Source organism: Neovison vison, chromosome 13, assembly GCF_020171115.1.
Source record: "Neovison vison isolate M4711 chromosome 13, ASM_NN_V1, whole genome shotgun sequence".
NCBI classification, from domain to species: domain Eukaryota; kingdom Metazoa; phylum Chordata; class Mammalia; order Carnivora; family Mustelidae; genus Neogale; species Neogale vison.
Window position 1 is genome coordinate 105,589,210 of NC_058103.1, and position 14,623 is coordinate 105,603,832.

At 46.9% G+C, this 14,623-nt stretch overlaps 1 protein-coding gene across 4 annotated transcripts in view; it reads right to left on the reverse strand.

The window, feature by feature from the left end:
* The window catches only part of DAPK2 (death associated protein kinase 2), a 118,807-nt gene that overhangs the window by 13,541 nt on the left and 90,643 nt on the right, over positions 1-14,623 (reverse strand). For all 4 annotated transcript variants that reach the window (XM_044229884.1, XM_044229880.1, XM_044229883.1 and 1 more), the window contains exons 5-9: positions 12,236-12,365; positions 6,847-6,895; positions 6,054-6,080; positions 2,590-2,742; positions 1,433-1,478 (exon numbers count right to left, since the gene is read on the reverse strand). In XM_044229884.1, the coding sequence (XP_044085819.1) occupies positions 1,433-1,478; positions 2,590-2,742; positions 6,054-6,080; positions 6,847-6,895; positions 12,236-12,365 (405 nt within the window). The remainder of the gene's footprint in view (positions 1-1,432; positions 1,479-2,589; positions 2,743-6,053; positions 6,081-6,846; positions 6,896-12,235; positions 12,366-14,623) is intronic.

Below are 14,623 nucleotides of genomic sequence, written 5' to 3' on the forward strand. Positions count from 1 at the left end.
TTTGCTGCATGCATCAGGCCACAGGGAGGACCACGGTGGGATGAGCATCCCCACGGACGATGACGAAGATGCTGCCCACATGCTCACCTCAGGGCTGGAGGGCAGGGATCTATGGCCATTAGAGAAGGTCTCCACACGCATAGCATTGAGGGAGCTCACACAGACAGGCAGGCGATAGCCAGAACACTGCAGGCATCCGCTCAAAGGCAGGAGCAGACAAAGCCATGGCTGACTGAGGGAAGTTGAGGGACTGCTCTCCTTCAGGGCCGGCTGGCATGCTGGGCCTCAGCAACCTGGTACACTAAGCCCGAGGAACTCGCTCACTCTGGGCTCAGGGCCCACTCCAAACCTAGAGGGCCCTTGGCCTTCCCCATCCTTTAACGGGCAGATGAACCTACTCCAAAGCATTTCAGCCCTCCGTGACCTCCATCTTCCACAGGCCCTATCCTTGCCCGTCTGCTCGCTCAGATCATCCTAGCCTCTCCTTGAGATGCAGATGAACGGGACATCTGGTGATGCCCAGGGAGTGCGCATCTCATCAGTCAGCAGAAGTAGGGCCGTAATCCTGGTCTCCTGATTTGCACCCCAACAAAGTGGGGTTTTTTTTTGTTTTTTTTTTTGTTTTTGTTTTTTTTTGTTTGTTTGTTTGTTTTTATATGTAATCTCTATACCCAGTGTGGGGCTTGAAGGCTTGAACTCCCAAACCCAAGGTCAAGAGTCACATGCTCTATACCTGAGCCAGTCAGACACTCCTGGGCAAAGTGCTTTTAACTAGTATTTTACTGTACTATGCCTAGAAAGAAAGACCCTCCCCAGACTAGTGGCTGGAAGGCCAGTTAAAACACAGGTTAGGTGGGGCGTCACCTTCATGCCCCCACCTCCCCAGAGGGAACAGCCTTGCACTGAGGATGACTGCCTGTCCTCCACACTAGGCTGCCATCTTCGAGCCCTGTCCCCTAAGGTTTCAAGGCGCCGGAGAAAGCTGGCTGACTAGTCAGCATGACATCCTTTAGTCAGAGCCCCGAAAGTCAGAAAGAAAGAGATTTGGTTACAGAATTGAGGTTTCTAATTGTCTTTGCTTTCTCTCTACAACTTGGGAGTCTTGATTTCTGCTTTGAGAATGACAGTGACACGTACTCTGACAAAATACACTTTGTAAGACAGCCCCAAAGATAAAGTGTTTCAAGGGAGGTTTGTGAAGACTTCATTTCATAAGTCACCCGAACCTGTGAAATATAAACTTAAACCTTGAACCTATTTGAGCAAACCCAGACCATTTGGCACCCCTGCCTGGCTTTCATCTATTTATGCCCAAGGGTGGGGGTTTCTAGCAAAGGTCTTCCCATGGGCCTTCTGCATCTGGCCACCCCACCCAGCCCTGGCAATGGATTGCGGACCTCCTGCTCACTGGCACTCCACACCATGCCCTTACCGTGATCCAGGGGTGTCGGAGAGCCTCTTGGATTGTGAGCCGTTTCCTGCAACGAGGATCAGAAAACAGTGATGATCCAGGGGGACAGAATCTGAGAGCAACGGTCTCCATCTTCACTCTTTGTCAGACCCGCCCTGTGGCATTCTTTGACCACTGCCATCGAACCAGAATGATGAGGAACACAGAGCTGGATGGGGAACTGGCTGAACTCTCTGCATTCCAGACAAAGTGGTCCAGGCAGACCCCTCCGTAGAGTGACATTACATAAACCCTCATCTTTGGCTGCAAACTCAAAGAGCCTAACAACACACACTATGAGACTTACAAGTGCTCTTATGAGCTGAGTTCTACATAGATCACTAAGCCTCTGTGCTATTCTATTTGCTTCCAAGATCCCTTCTCAGCCCTGCCCTGCTCTGGTAGGGATCTGACCTAGCATTGCCATTAGATGGGGAAACCAGGACCCTACTCTTTTGAGGACCCCATTCTGGCTCTCTCTGAAGTCTGTGGGACCAAGAGGACATGGCCTTCTAGAATCTGTAGATCTCATTCCTGCCCTATCTAGTCCATGCTCTGGGCACCCAGCATCTTACCATTCCCTGCCTACCTCCTGCTTTGACTCTGTAGCCACAGGGCTCTCCCTAGGCCCTAAGAAGGGGTAGGATTCGCATGTCTCCTATTTTTCCACTTACTGACCCCTCTGAGTCTGCCTCCCCCCTCAACTCCCATCTAGATTGGTTTAGAAACTCTGCCACTTTCTTTTTCACAACGCAGAGTACTAACCACTATACGATCACGGCACCACTTTCTTTTTCAAATCCTAGTTCTAGGTGCCTTTGGGACAGACTGGAAAACATAATGTGCCCTAGACAAATGCAGGCTGACTTCCAAACACGTGTGTGTACGTGTACGCGCGCGCGCGTACACACACACACAGACTTATTTGTATTTTGGCAGGAAAAAAAGCAGAAAGACCTGAGCAAGCAAGATGAATGCCAAGTCTCAGTTAATCCACACTTCTCAGCACTTTTCCAGATTAGACAATGATGGTGAACGTGGCAGCCCGTGGCAACGTAGGGACAGACTGACATGTCTTCAGGAGAGGGGATAGGAGAAGGTCAGTACCTCAGAAACCCTGCCTTTCTCTGTTATCTTACCGGGTCTCTTTAACCAGAAGCTTCCGAATGAAGTCCTTGGCCAGCTCGCTGGTCTGGCTGAAGAATTCCTCGTCAAAGTCATAACTCACAGCTGTGATATTTGCTAGCGTTTCCTGCTTCGTGTCTCCCAGGAAAGGGGATGCTCCACTTAGGCTGAATACAGAGAGAGGGAATGTGTGACTGTAGGTGAGTAGAGGGAGTCAGGGCTGAGGGAGTCAGGGTACCCTGACTCATACTATTGCATGGGGATGGGAAGCTGCTGGAGGCATCAGCTGCCCCCTCTGGGTAGCCAGTCAGCAGCGTTCTCGACTGAGTCCGACTCAGTCTGCTTCATGGAGCTCCCAGTAAGTACGTGATAGAAACTGTGTCCCAGGAACTTGGAAGAGGAGGGGAGAAAACACAGCAACAACTCTTCTTAATCTCAAACAGAATAAAACAGAATATAACAGAAGACCAGACGAAGGTCTGGGGGAGCACAGGACAGAGGGGACACCCAGTGCAGGCTCCACGGCGGAGCTAACATTAGTATCAGTTGTGTCTTGAAGAATGAAGAGGTTGTCATCAGTCGGGGGAGATGAAGTCTTCTAGACTAAGGGAGCATCCTGAGCCAAGCCTGAGAGGTGTGGAAATAGATGGGCCATTAGGGCAGGAAGGGTATGTGAGGTTCCTCTGCAGGGTTTGTCAAGAATGTGTCATTCAGGGGCGCCTGGGTGGCTCAGTGGGTTAAGCCGCTGCCTTCGGCTCAGGTCATGATCTCAGGGTCCTGGGATCGAGTCCCGCATCAGGCTCTCTGCTCAGCAGGGAGCCTGCTTCCCTCTATCTCTCTCTCTGCCTGCCTCTCCGTCTACTTGTGATCTCTGTCAAATAAATAAATAAAATCTTAAAAAAAAAAAAAAAAGAATGTGTCATTCAGATAGTGACTCCCAAATCTGACTCATATTCCAGCTTACGGGATACCTCTCCCTAGATGTGTCATTGTTACTATGCCCTAACCTCCCTCCATGAGCTCCCTTGCCTTGTTGAATGATGTCACTCCACAGATGTCCCAAGCTAGAACACAGGGCTCACCTCTGACCCATCCATCCCTTTCCTCACCACATCTAACCAGCCTCAAACTCTTGTTGGTTTTACCTACTAAATATCTCCTGAAGGCCATCCCCATCCCCACTGCCACTTTCTTGGCACAATGGCAGCAAGGTGCACGGGGAAAATTTTGCTATTCCAGACCTGGATTTGAATCTCAGCTCCCCTACTCAATAGCTGTGTGAACCTAGGTAAGTTACACAACCTCTCTATGCTACAGTTTCCTTCTCCATAAAATGAAGAAAATAAAAGCCTCCACCTCACATGATTGCTATAAAGAATAAATAATATGCTGGGGCACCTGGGTGGCTCAGTGGGTTAGGCCGCTATCTTTGGCTTGGGTCATGATCTCAGGGTCCAGGGATGGAGCCCCGCATCGGGCTTTCTGCTCAGCAGGGAGCCTGCTCCCTCTCTCTCTGCCTGCCTCTCTGCCTGCTTGTAATCTCTCTCTGTCAAATAAATAAATAAAATTTTTTTAAAAAAAGAATAAATAATATGCTGATAATGCTCCAGGCAGTCTTGCCCATACCAAGCGCTCTGGAATCAGTGGCCATGATTTTTGTCTTTGAACACAAAAAACCTTCTATGACTCCCCATTTTCTACAGGATCACATCTAAACTCCTGAGCAGGTCATCAGAAGTTAGTCCCTACCACCTCCTCAGTACACTTCACCACACTTACCAGGCACACTGTTTCCTTCCTCAGTTGACAGCCCTTCCCTCCCTTTCCACCTGGAGAATTAATCTCATTCTGTACAGCCCAGCTCAAATGAATTTCAGTCTCTCCCTCGCTAAATCTTCCATAGCCCCAGCAAACCAGTGCCTCTCCCAGCTATCTCACAGAGGCGTGTTCATACACCCAGCGTGACTTTGGTCCCACCGAGTACGACTTAGCTGGTGGTGTCTCTCCCGACACGGGGAGCTCCAGGCAAGCAGGGCAGACGTCCTTCATGGCAGCATCCTGACTGCCTGGCCCAGAGCCCACCATGGAGCAGGCACCCAAGAAACAAGAAACTGTGTGGGACTCAAATGAGCTACAAGAAGGCTATGTGCCTGGTACACACTCAAATTCCTCAATATTTCAGTATGGAAATCAGAGTTCTGAAAAAAAAAAAAAAATCAAGGTTTCAAGAGCCAGCGCAGAATCTGGAAACATGGAGCAATGGATCCAGTTCTCCTCTGTGTCCAGTTCCTCTGGGGCTTTTCAAAAATACTGATCCCCAGGGGCCCCTGGGTCGTTCAGTCTGACTCTGGATTTCGGTTCAGGTCATGATCTCAGGGTCCTGGGATGGAGCCTTGTGTGGGGCACTGTGCTCAGCTGGGAGTCTGCTTGAGTCTCTTTCCTCCTCCTCTACCCCTTCCCCCACTTGTGCTCTCTCTGTCTCTCTCTAAAGAGAAATAAATAAACCTTAAAAAAAAAAAAACCTGATTAAAAAATACTGATGCCCAGACCCCATCCCTAGCAATTCTGATGTAATAGCTCTGCAGGAAGTTGAGGGCAGTGGTAGGTATTACAAGGTCTAATGTGCAGCCAGGATCGTGACCCTCCACATTGTACAGAGCTCCCAGTCTGTGGGCTGTTGGAAAATTCAGAGAACTGGCGGACAGGGGTGCTGGGTGTTGACGCCCCCACATCACCTCTGGCAGCTGCTAGACTCTGACCCAGTGTGCCCTAAAAATAGCACGTCCTAGCTGCATGGTCAGGGGCAAAGTGTGGGAAAGCCCCATTGGAATGAAGACCTACTAATCAGCTAGAGCTGCCCGGGGAGTTTGCACGTCCGCTTCCTTAACCCGCACAGCACACCCGCGGGCAGGAAGTTTGAGATTCCTATTTTCCTGAGGAGGAAAACAGGCCCAGAGGTTAAGTATCTGCCCAAGGCCACACAGATCGAAAGTGGCAGGTTCCCTGCACGTGGGCTACACAGGAAATGACTGCTTGAGCAACTTCATACTTCAGGGCTGGGAATGAGGCTCTGGGGAGAAACGAGAGAGGCTGTGAGAGCCGGGGAAGGCAGGGGAGATGGGGGAGAAAGATCCAGGGTCAGGGAAGGCATAGCTGCCGGAGGGCTGGACCAAGGCTTCTAGGTGAAAGCTGACTTTCTCACGGACATGCAGCCCGGGTGAGGCCGAGCGGGGGATGCCAGGCGGCAGTGGGGATAGGGGCAAGGCTCAGCCTCCACGCTGGCTCCAAGCATCTGAACCGGCGCTGAGAGCATAGACGGCCAGGTGTGAGGTGGGGATCGAACACATCTGGCTCACAGTAAATGAGTAAATGGGGAAAATCAGTAAATTCAGTCTGCCTGTCTGCCTGCCCCTCTCTGAGTCCTCCCGGGTCCCCTTGATCCAAGTGAGGTCGGGGACCCGGCATCAGGGATACTTACAGGATGTAGGTGATGACGCCTATGCTCCTGCAAAACAAAGAACAGGCCAGTCAGAGCCACGCGGCTCTGACCCCAGCCCAGCAAGGGACTCCCCGGCACGGTCCCCAGGGGAAATGGTCACCTGCCCCTTCACAGCGGCCTAAAGATGCCATCTCAAGTCCATGGCCCTCTTGGTCCCACTCTTCAGCAGCAGCCTGTGGATGTGTGTGGAGTCACTGAGCTCTGGACATTCAGGCTAAGGACCCAAGTTCAGACTCCTGCACTGGCAGGCTGTGACTGGGCCAAGTCCCTTATCATCTCTGAGCCTCTTTTCTCCTCATAAAAGGAGCGTAATAACTACCTCACAAAACTGCTGGGAGGATTTTAGAAAACTAGGCAATGAAGGTACTCGGCCCCCTATCAAGCACTGTTGAGTGAAATGCGTTCTGTCTGTGCAGAAAATTCTCTACAGTACCCCTGGGCCCCACACCGTGGTTAGAGCCTAAAAGGTTGATTAACTTGGTTGATTAACGGAATGAGCTATTGTTACTATTTCTTTATAATGACTGCGCCCCTGCAGCCTCGCCTCTCCCCTTGTCCCTGCCTCGGCCATATTCTATGTTGCCTCAGGGCTGGGCCTGGCTGCCTCCAGCTGCCAGGGCCGTGGGTCCAGCACACATGGAGCAGCCAGAGGCTCCGAATGTGTGGAGAAAGGGGTTTTCATGGTCGAGGGGGATGTCAGCCAGAGCTGGGGTCTGAGGCCTGCTGACCTTGAAAGGATCCCTAAGGCGCTAAGGTGGCCTGCAAAACTTACCACATGTCAGCCTCCAGTCCCAGAGGCTCGTAGTTCACAATTTCTGGAGCTGAAAGAAGCCAGATTGAAGAATCAGCAGGAGAATGAAGATGAGAAGATAAGGCTAGAGAGAATTTTAGGGTGTTTGGTGACAAATGTCTCCCTCCTGAATCCTCACTAAGGAAAAATCAGAGCAACAGATGGAGATAATTCTGGGTCCAAGAATCTTGAGAAATGAAGTTGCCTGTTATTCTGGTGGGAAGCTTTTACACAGAGGCCTTGATGGTGGGGGAGAGGAACATCCTGAAGAGGAAGCGCAAGGTGGCGTGAGGAAGATGCAGGAAGGGGAAATGGGGCCTAGCAACAAGGCCTGCTTTAGAACTCTCTGGTGGAAACCAGGCAGGTCAGTACTGGAAGGTGATAATGAAGAAAAGAAGGCAGAAAGGGAATCCAAATCCCTGAGTCTGGTCTGAAAGAGTGGCACTGCCCTACTGAGGAGATTGAAGACATTCTGGGGCCGATGAGATGATGAGCCTGAGGTGCCCAAGGGGCATCCAGACAAAGATGTCCTGGGAACAGGAGAGGGAGACAGAGCCGTCAAATCTGAAGTCATTGTACAGGTGGAAACAGGAGATCCGTGGATGATGTGGTGACCAGGAGTGGGTGCAGAGTCTAGGAGAGAAGATTCTACCCACCACAGAAAAGGGCCGAGTGCTGCGCGAAGGTCAAACACACAAGCACTTGGAAAGTGAGTAGTGTTTAGAGAGTGACGGGATGGTAGATGTCAAGATAAGAGTGTAGATGACACCATAAAAAAAGCTTGGCCATGAAATGGAGGAGAAAGAGAGGTGAGTAGCTAGAGAAGAGAGAAGGGCTGAGCCTATCTGATCATAATGGAAAAAGGGAGAGAGCAGGAAAGGCTATGTTTGTTCATCTAGAACAATAGCAAACCCACGGCATTTATGGGGTGTGCCCACCTTCCCACCACTCTACTTCAAGACACAAGGAAACACTTTTCTGGCTCTGCTTATTTTTTAGCTTCTTAAAAATGATGTCTTACTGGATATGAGGTAGTTACCTGCCCCCCCCACCTAACATTATGCTTCTAGCATTCACTCAGGGTTCATCCGTGGTCTTTCTTTTTCACTGCTATGTAGTAGTTCACTGTGCAAACATACAGCATCTTCTCCTCAGTGATCATTTGGATGGTTTCCACTTCTTTTCTCATCAGAACAACACTGTTATGAACTTTTTGCACACGTCTCCTCACAAACACGAAAGACTTCCTCTTGGACAGTGATTCAAGGTGCGTCTAAAGACAGTCACTGGTCCAGACAGAGTGGTACAAAAATTGGGAGTAAGCATTTAGAAACCCACAGAGCAACTTGACGTTGCCATGACATTCAAATTATGATAATTTTTCTAGGGGTTTATTTTTCCAGTATCTTATTGAAAAAGCAGTCCCAGACAGATTGAAAACATTCTCTTTTTTTCAGTCTTTCACCACAGAGAGTTTGAGAAACACAACTCACTTTCCAGGCTTGTCTGCTTGATATGCATATACACTCACTTCTGTCCTCTGTGTGCTTTTATTGGTCCATTTTCTTCTGTGCTTTTCTTCTTCTTTCTTTTTTTTTTCTTTGATAGTTTTTTAAATTAATTTTCCTATTGTTTCCCCCTCTACTTACATTTTTGTAATGGCCACCCTTGAGACTTTAGGATGGCTATCTAACAAATTCTAACATAAAGCAGTGTTTTGACCTTCTTCTAACAATACAAGAACCTTAAAACACTCATTTAAAAGCCCTCTGTCCTAACATCATTTTCTTCCATTTTTAGTTCCTTTTTTAACCCCACAAACATCATCTTCATCATTATTTTAAACAGAAAATGTTTATATTTGTCCAATGTTTACTCATTTCTTTGCTCCTATTACTTCTTGCATTGAGACTTTCCCTCAAAAGGTCATTAATTCACAAACACATCTTTGGTAGTTCCATTAATACATGTTTGTTGGTGGTTAATTATTTCATGGTTTGTTTTTATTGTTGTTCACTTTTTATTTTTTGTTTTTTGTTGTGTTTTGTCTGAATCATTTACCCTCTCTCTTGAAATATAACATTCCTGGGTATGCAGTTAGGGGTACTTTTTTTTTTTTTTTAGTATGTAATTGACTTTATTAAGCAATTCATGAATCAATCAGCATTCCACCTAGCAAGTAAAGAGATGCTCCCTAATTACTGTTTTTTTTTTTTATTTTTCCTCAGTTCTTGGAAGATAATATTCTATTGGACAATGGTTTCCATTGTTGTTTTGAGAAGTATGCTGTCAGTCTAATTTTTTTTTAATTTGTATAGATTGATTGATTGGTGATCTGTCTTTTCTCTCTGGCTGCTTTTAAGATCTCTTTGTCTTTGGTACCTTATAGTTTAACTGTAATGTCAACTATAGTATAACTATAATGGATTTATTTTTATTGTTTTCTGTTCGATATACATTGTCCTTTCTGTAACTGGGCGTGCATGATTTTATAACACTTCTGGAAATTCTCAGCCATTTTCTTCAAATGCTGCTCCTCTATTGTCTTCATTCCCTCCTCTGGGATTCCAAACAGACCTATTTTAGTTAAGCTTTCCATTTTTACCCTCTTATACTTGTCCTCTATTTCATATTTTTCATGTCTTTTTCCTTCAGTGGTATTCTAGTTAATTATTTTTCAGCTCTGCCTTTCAATTCTTCAATTTTCTCTTTAGCAGTGTAAAACCTTCTGTGTAACTCATTCACTGAATTTTAAATTTCTAGGAGTATATGTTAAATCTCTCAAATTTCTATCTGGTTCTTTCTAGAACTTGCCTGTTCATTTTTGACAGCCTCTTGTTCATTCTTGTGTTTCTTTTATTTCTATATACATTCCATTTATTTTATAGTCAACCTGTGATAATTTCTGTATCTTATGTCCTCAGATGTCTAAGTCTTGTTGGTCTCTCATTGAAATGCTGATACGCACACTTTGGGAGAGGTCCTCCTACTGAATTCCTTTGCTGCCCCCAGACCCAGCTCTAAGTTCATTTCACTGGCTTTGGAGGTGGGGTTACTGGTGCTGAAGGAGTTACTACACTTAAACATTTCTCTTATTTGCAATGAGTCCAGAATTTCATTAAAAAGAATATTTTGCTCAAGAATCCAGTTTTGTAGCAGGAAGACTTTTGGAAGACTGGATCCAGTACACTCCTAGAGGCTGACAGTAGCTACTTTTCAATACTGTGTCTCAGGTTCAAATTTCAAAGGAATGGTGGGAGTAGGACAAATTATTATAACCCTACTTCTCAGGAATCCTGGGTAAAGAAAGTCATTCTAATTTGGACACGGACCTAGAAAAGTCACCCTATGTATCTGTAAGGTACAAACAAAACCATTTCTGGGCTAGAGCTGGGTCATATGGGCTCACCCGAGTCAACTGTGGACATCTCTTCCCAACTCTGAATTCAGTGACCAGTTAAAATTGGTAGCTTAAAATTGGCAAATGCTATAAATTAGGGTTGTGTTTTGTGTTCAGACCCAGTTGTTAGACATTTAACAGCATAGCAGTGGAAAAAACCCTCCACAGTTTGGCCTACTCGTCAATATCCCACTCACATGGCTAATCTGATGGGAACTCCCTACTCCATCCAGAGTGGACAGTGAACCATACCCAATAAATGCACTAATTCTGGCCCTACCCCCTGCTATAAATGACTGAACCTGGGATATGCTCCTCCTCCACCCTGATTCTGTCCCCATCCTTCTTCAGACACTTCTCTCATCCATAACACCAGCCCTTTGTCTCTGTTTGACTCAAGGGCATGACTGATCCCACGGACTCTGCCAGAGTGGACATCTTATTTGAACAGGCTTCCAGAGAGATAACTCCATCATTCACTTTATAATTAATCATATGCTGTCTTGTGTCACTTCTTCCACTCTTGCCCTGAATTTCTAGCTGAACCATTTACTGTTGATGAACACTCGGTTTGAACTTAACTAAGTACATACACGCATTTTACCAAACACGTGAATAGTGGAGAGCAACTGCTATCTTGGACAAAGTTCAAGAATAGATGTCTTGTGCCCCGGGTTCAAGTTGGTTGTGTCACCAGCTCATTGTGTGACCTTGGATGTGTCATTCTGAGTGTGCCTCCTTGCCATCACTGTGTCCCCAGTACCTCACCAAACATCTGTCATAAAATAGATGAAAAATAACCATTGGTCGACCTCAACTGACATCCCATAGCCTTCCAATTCCATATTTGTTAAACTAGATTGATGACCCAAACAGAGCCTTCTAGCACTGTTACTTGGTGGTTTGATGTCTTATTTCAACATCTAAACTGCACGCCCCCTGGGGGCAAGATCTTTTTAGAAAGACAACCCAGTGTAACCAAAAGAGCACAGGCTTTGATGTTAGATGTATCTACATTTGAATCTTAGCTTTCGTTGTTTTGCCGAGAACAAAACATTTGATAGAGAAAATAATTAAATCTGCTTTATGAGGTTGTTTGAAGATTAACTGAGATAATGTTTGTAGGACCCCCAGCATAGTGCCTGGCAGACAGCAATGCTCCCTTACCCTGGGGTCTTTGGGTCCTTGACAGCACCCTTCTAGAAGAGCCGTAGCTCTGGCATGTGTGACCCGAAAATCTATCAGAAGGGATGATCTGACACATTCTGTTTTTCTTTTTGATTAGACTGTGGTCAGAATTTTCCGCCTCCAGGTTTTGGGGAGACCATGCCCTCCCTCCATTTCCAAGACCACTCCAACCCCCAAAGCAGAGAGAGACAGTGGTCCTCGATTCTCATTCCTCTCCCCTCTTCAAGGCTGCCTCTCTAGGACCCCCAACCTGCACAGTCCCAGTCCCATGAGGGGGCCTCTGGGGCCTGAGCCAAGGCTGAGAGAATGAGAGGGAAGACACAGCTGCACGAATAAAAGCCAGGCACACAGGAGAGGTGAGTGGGTGGATCTGGCATTTGGCAGATGATTTCCCTTTTCCTTTTCAGGAAATCAAAAGCTGCTCCAGAGAAACTTGAGTTTATGGGAATGCCAGAGGGCAAGTTAATTTTAAATCTTCACAATAAATTCAATGAAGAGCAGGGGGTGGGGCCAGCTTGTGGAGGGTTTGGCTCTGCAAAGGCCTGTAGCCTTTTCTGGCCTCCCCCTCCTACTGGGGGCTCAAAGCCGACACCCGGACCCTCACCCAGAAAACCAGCAGGATATTTCCTTCCCCACCCATTATATTTCGAAGGGGGAAGGCCTCCAAGGCACCCTCTCTCAGCCTAGAGACCACAGCCCTAGACACAGGGGGTTTGTTCCCAGACTTTCTCTACCTTTGGATCCCAGATGCTTAGGTGGGAGAGAAGCAGGCCTAAAACTCACCAACAAATTCTGGTGTCCCAAAAATATTCTTAAATTCAACTCCATCTTCTATTTCATGAGCCAGGCCAAAGTCAATCAGCTTGATGTGTGGAATGGGAATATTCTTGTCTAACAACATAATGTTTTCTGGCTGGAGAACAAAAAAAAAAAAAAAGAAGGAAGGAAAGAAAGAAAGGAAGAAAAGACATTAATTAAAGCCCTGTTTTGTGTTTTCACTTTGGGGTTAGGGTGGGGTTTGGTGTTCTTTTTTAGGAAACTCAAACTCTTTCTTGGTTTTATGTCTCGTCTTTTCCTGTGAACTCAAAAACAGGCACAGCGCTGAGGGCAAGGCCGGGGTTGCGCCAAACCTGCTGTTCACAGCAGAAGTGGAGACCTTAACTTTGGTCCCATTTCTGTCTTAAATTGGCAGGGAAGGGAATGGCAGATCCCTTTAATGCAGTACCTCTGTTTCCCGATCTGTTAAATGGGGCCAGGGAGAAACTTGCAGCATTTCCTGTAAACAAAACCACTGCCCTGTGTGAGGATGGGAGGGGTGGGAGCCTCGCAGTCTAGCCTCGGTTTACACTTGGCTTATTAACCTCTGTCTTCCTGACCACCTCTTTTCCCCGGCTGGCCAGCTTCCTGTTGACAAACTCCCCTCCTCTGGACTAACTCCCACTTCTCTATGTGTCTAACTAATTTTGGCCCTCGGCAGGACACAGGGAAAAAATGCACCTGATTTCCAGGGAAAATACCAGCTGCCCAGGCTATCCCCAGTGTCACAAACAGCTGTCAGATCGGATGCAACCTTGTGGGTACGTGTCCGTAGGGGGATGGTCCGGCCCTGGCCTCATGCGCCGCAGGCTCTCAGTGAGGACAGAACAGGAGCCTACCCTTCTCACTCCCACCCAGCTGCCCAGAGTCCACAGAGGGGGAGCAGGTCGCTCTGCTTCACCATGTCCCGTTCCACTCCCCATCATGATGGTCTTGGACACCATTCCAAGTGGAATGTCCTGAAAACATACATCCGCACCAAAACATCAAATGTCACAGTCGCTTATTCACATAATAGTCTCAAAGTGAAAACAAGACAAATGTCCATCAACTGGTGAATACGGTATATCCATGTATACTATTCCACCATAAAGAGGAATGAAGGCAAAGAAAAAATAAAAAGGAATGAAGTATTGATATTTCAGGAGGGATGAACCTTGCAAACATCCCACTGGGGCACCTGGGTGGCTCAGTCAGTTAAGGGTCTGCCTTCAGCTCAAGTCATGATCTCAGGGTGCTCGGATTGAGTCCCACATCCGGCTCCCTGCTGAACGTAGAGTCTGCTTCTCCCTCTCCCTTTGTCCCTCCCCCCACCTTGTGCTATTTCTCTCTCTCTCTGTCAAAGAAAAAAATAAAGTCTTTTAAAAAAGAAAAAGAAAACCTTAATGCCAAGTGACACAATCAGTTGCAAAAGACCATGCATTGTAGGATTCCACTGATACAAAATAACCCTGACTAGGTAAATCCGTAGAAACAGAAAGTGGATTAGTAGTTGCCTGGGACTGGGGGAAAGGGGAGTGACTGCTAATGGGTAACAGGACTTTTTTTTTTTTTTTTTGAGTGACAAAGATTTTCAAAAATTGATTTCGGTGTTAGTTGCACAATTTTGTAAACTGTACACTTTACATGGGTGAGTGGTAAAGTATGTGACTTATCTCAATAAAGCAGTTTTAAATAAATAAAGGTAAATAAATAAATACAAGTTTAAGAAAATCAAGTGTCCCTATTTCTTGAAGTCCTGAAGAATTTCCCACCTTGTACCTTTGCTCACATTATTTGAGCTACCTGGAAAGCCTTCTGCTTGATCTGCCCATCAAAATCCTAGTTGGGCTTCTAAGTCTAACTCAACTCAGCTAGTCTTTTTTTTTTTTGAAGATTTTATTTATTTATTTGTCAGAGACAGAGGGAGAGAGAGCGAACGAGCACAGGCAGACAGAAAGGCAGGCTGAGGCGGAAGCAGGCTCCCTGTCGAGCAAGGAGCCCGATGTGGGACTCAATCCCAGGACCCTGGGATCATGACCTGAGCCGAAGGCAGCCGCTTAACCAACTGAGCCATCCAGGCATCCCTCAACTCAGCCAGTCTTAAAAGCTTTCCTCAAAGGGAGGAACTGTGTACCGCCCCCCACCCCCCACCAGACACACAGCCCAGAAATGAATTCTCCTCCCCAGCCCCCTTGGTACTTATTTTAACCTTTTGGTTATGACATTTGTCACACTCTCCTTTGCACACAGTCCTTGCTGTCACTGTCCTAGCTCCTCTACTGGACCCTCAGCTGGAGGGAGGATTGGGGCCTTTGCAGTGCGGAGCACAGAGACTGGCAGGCTGAGGGTGGTCCTAACTGTTAGCCGAACTGA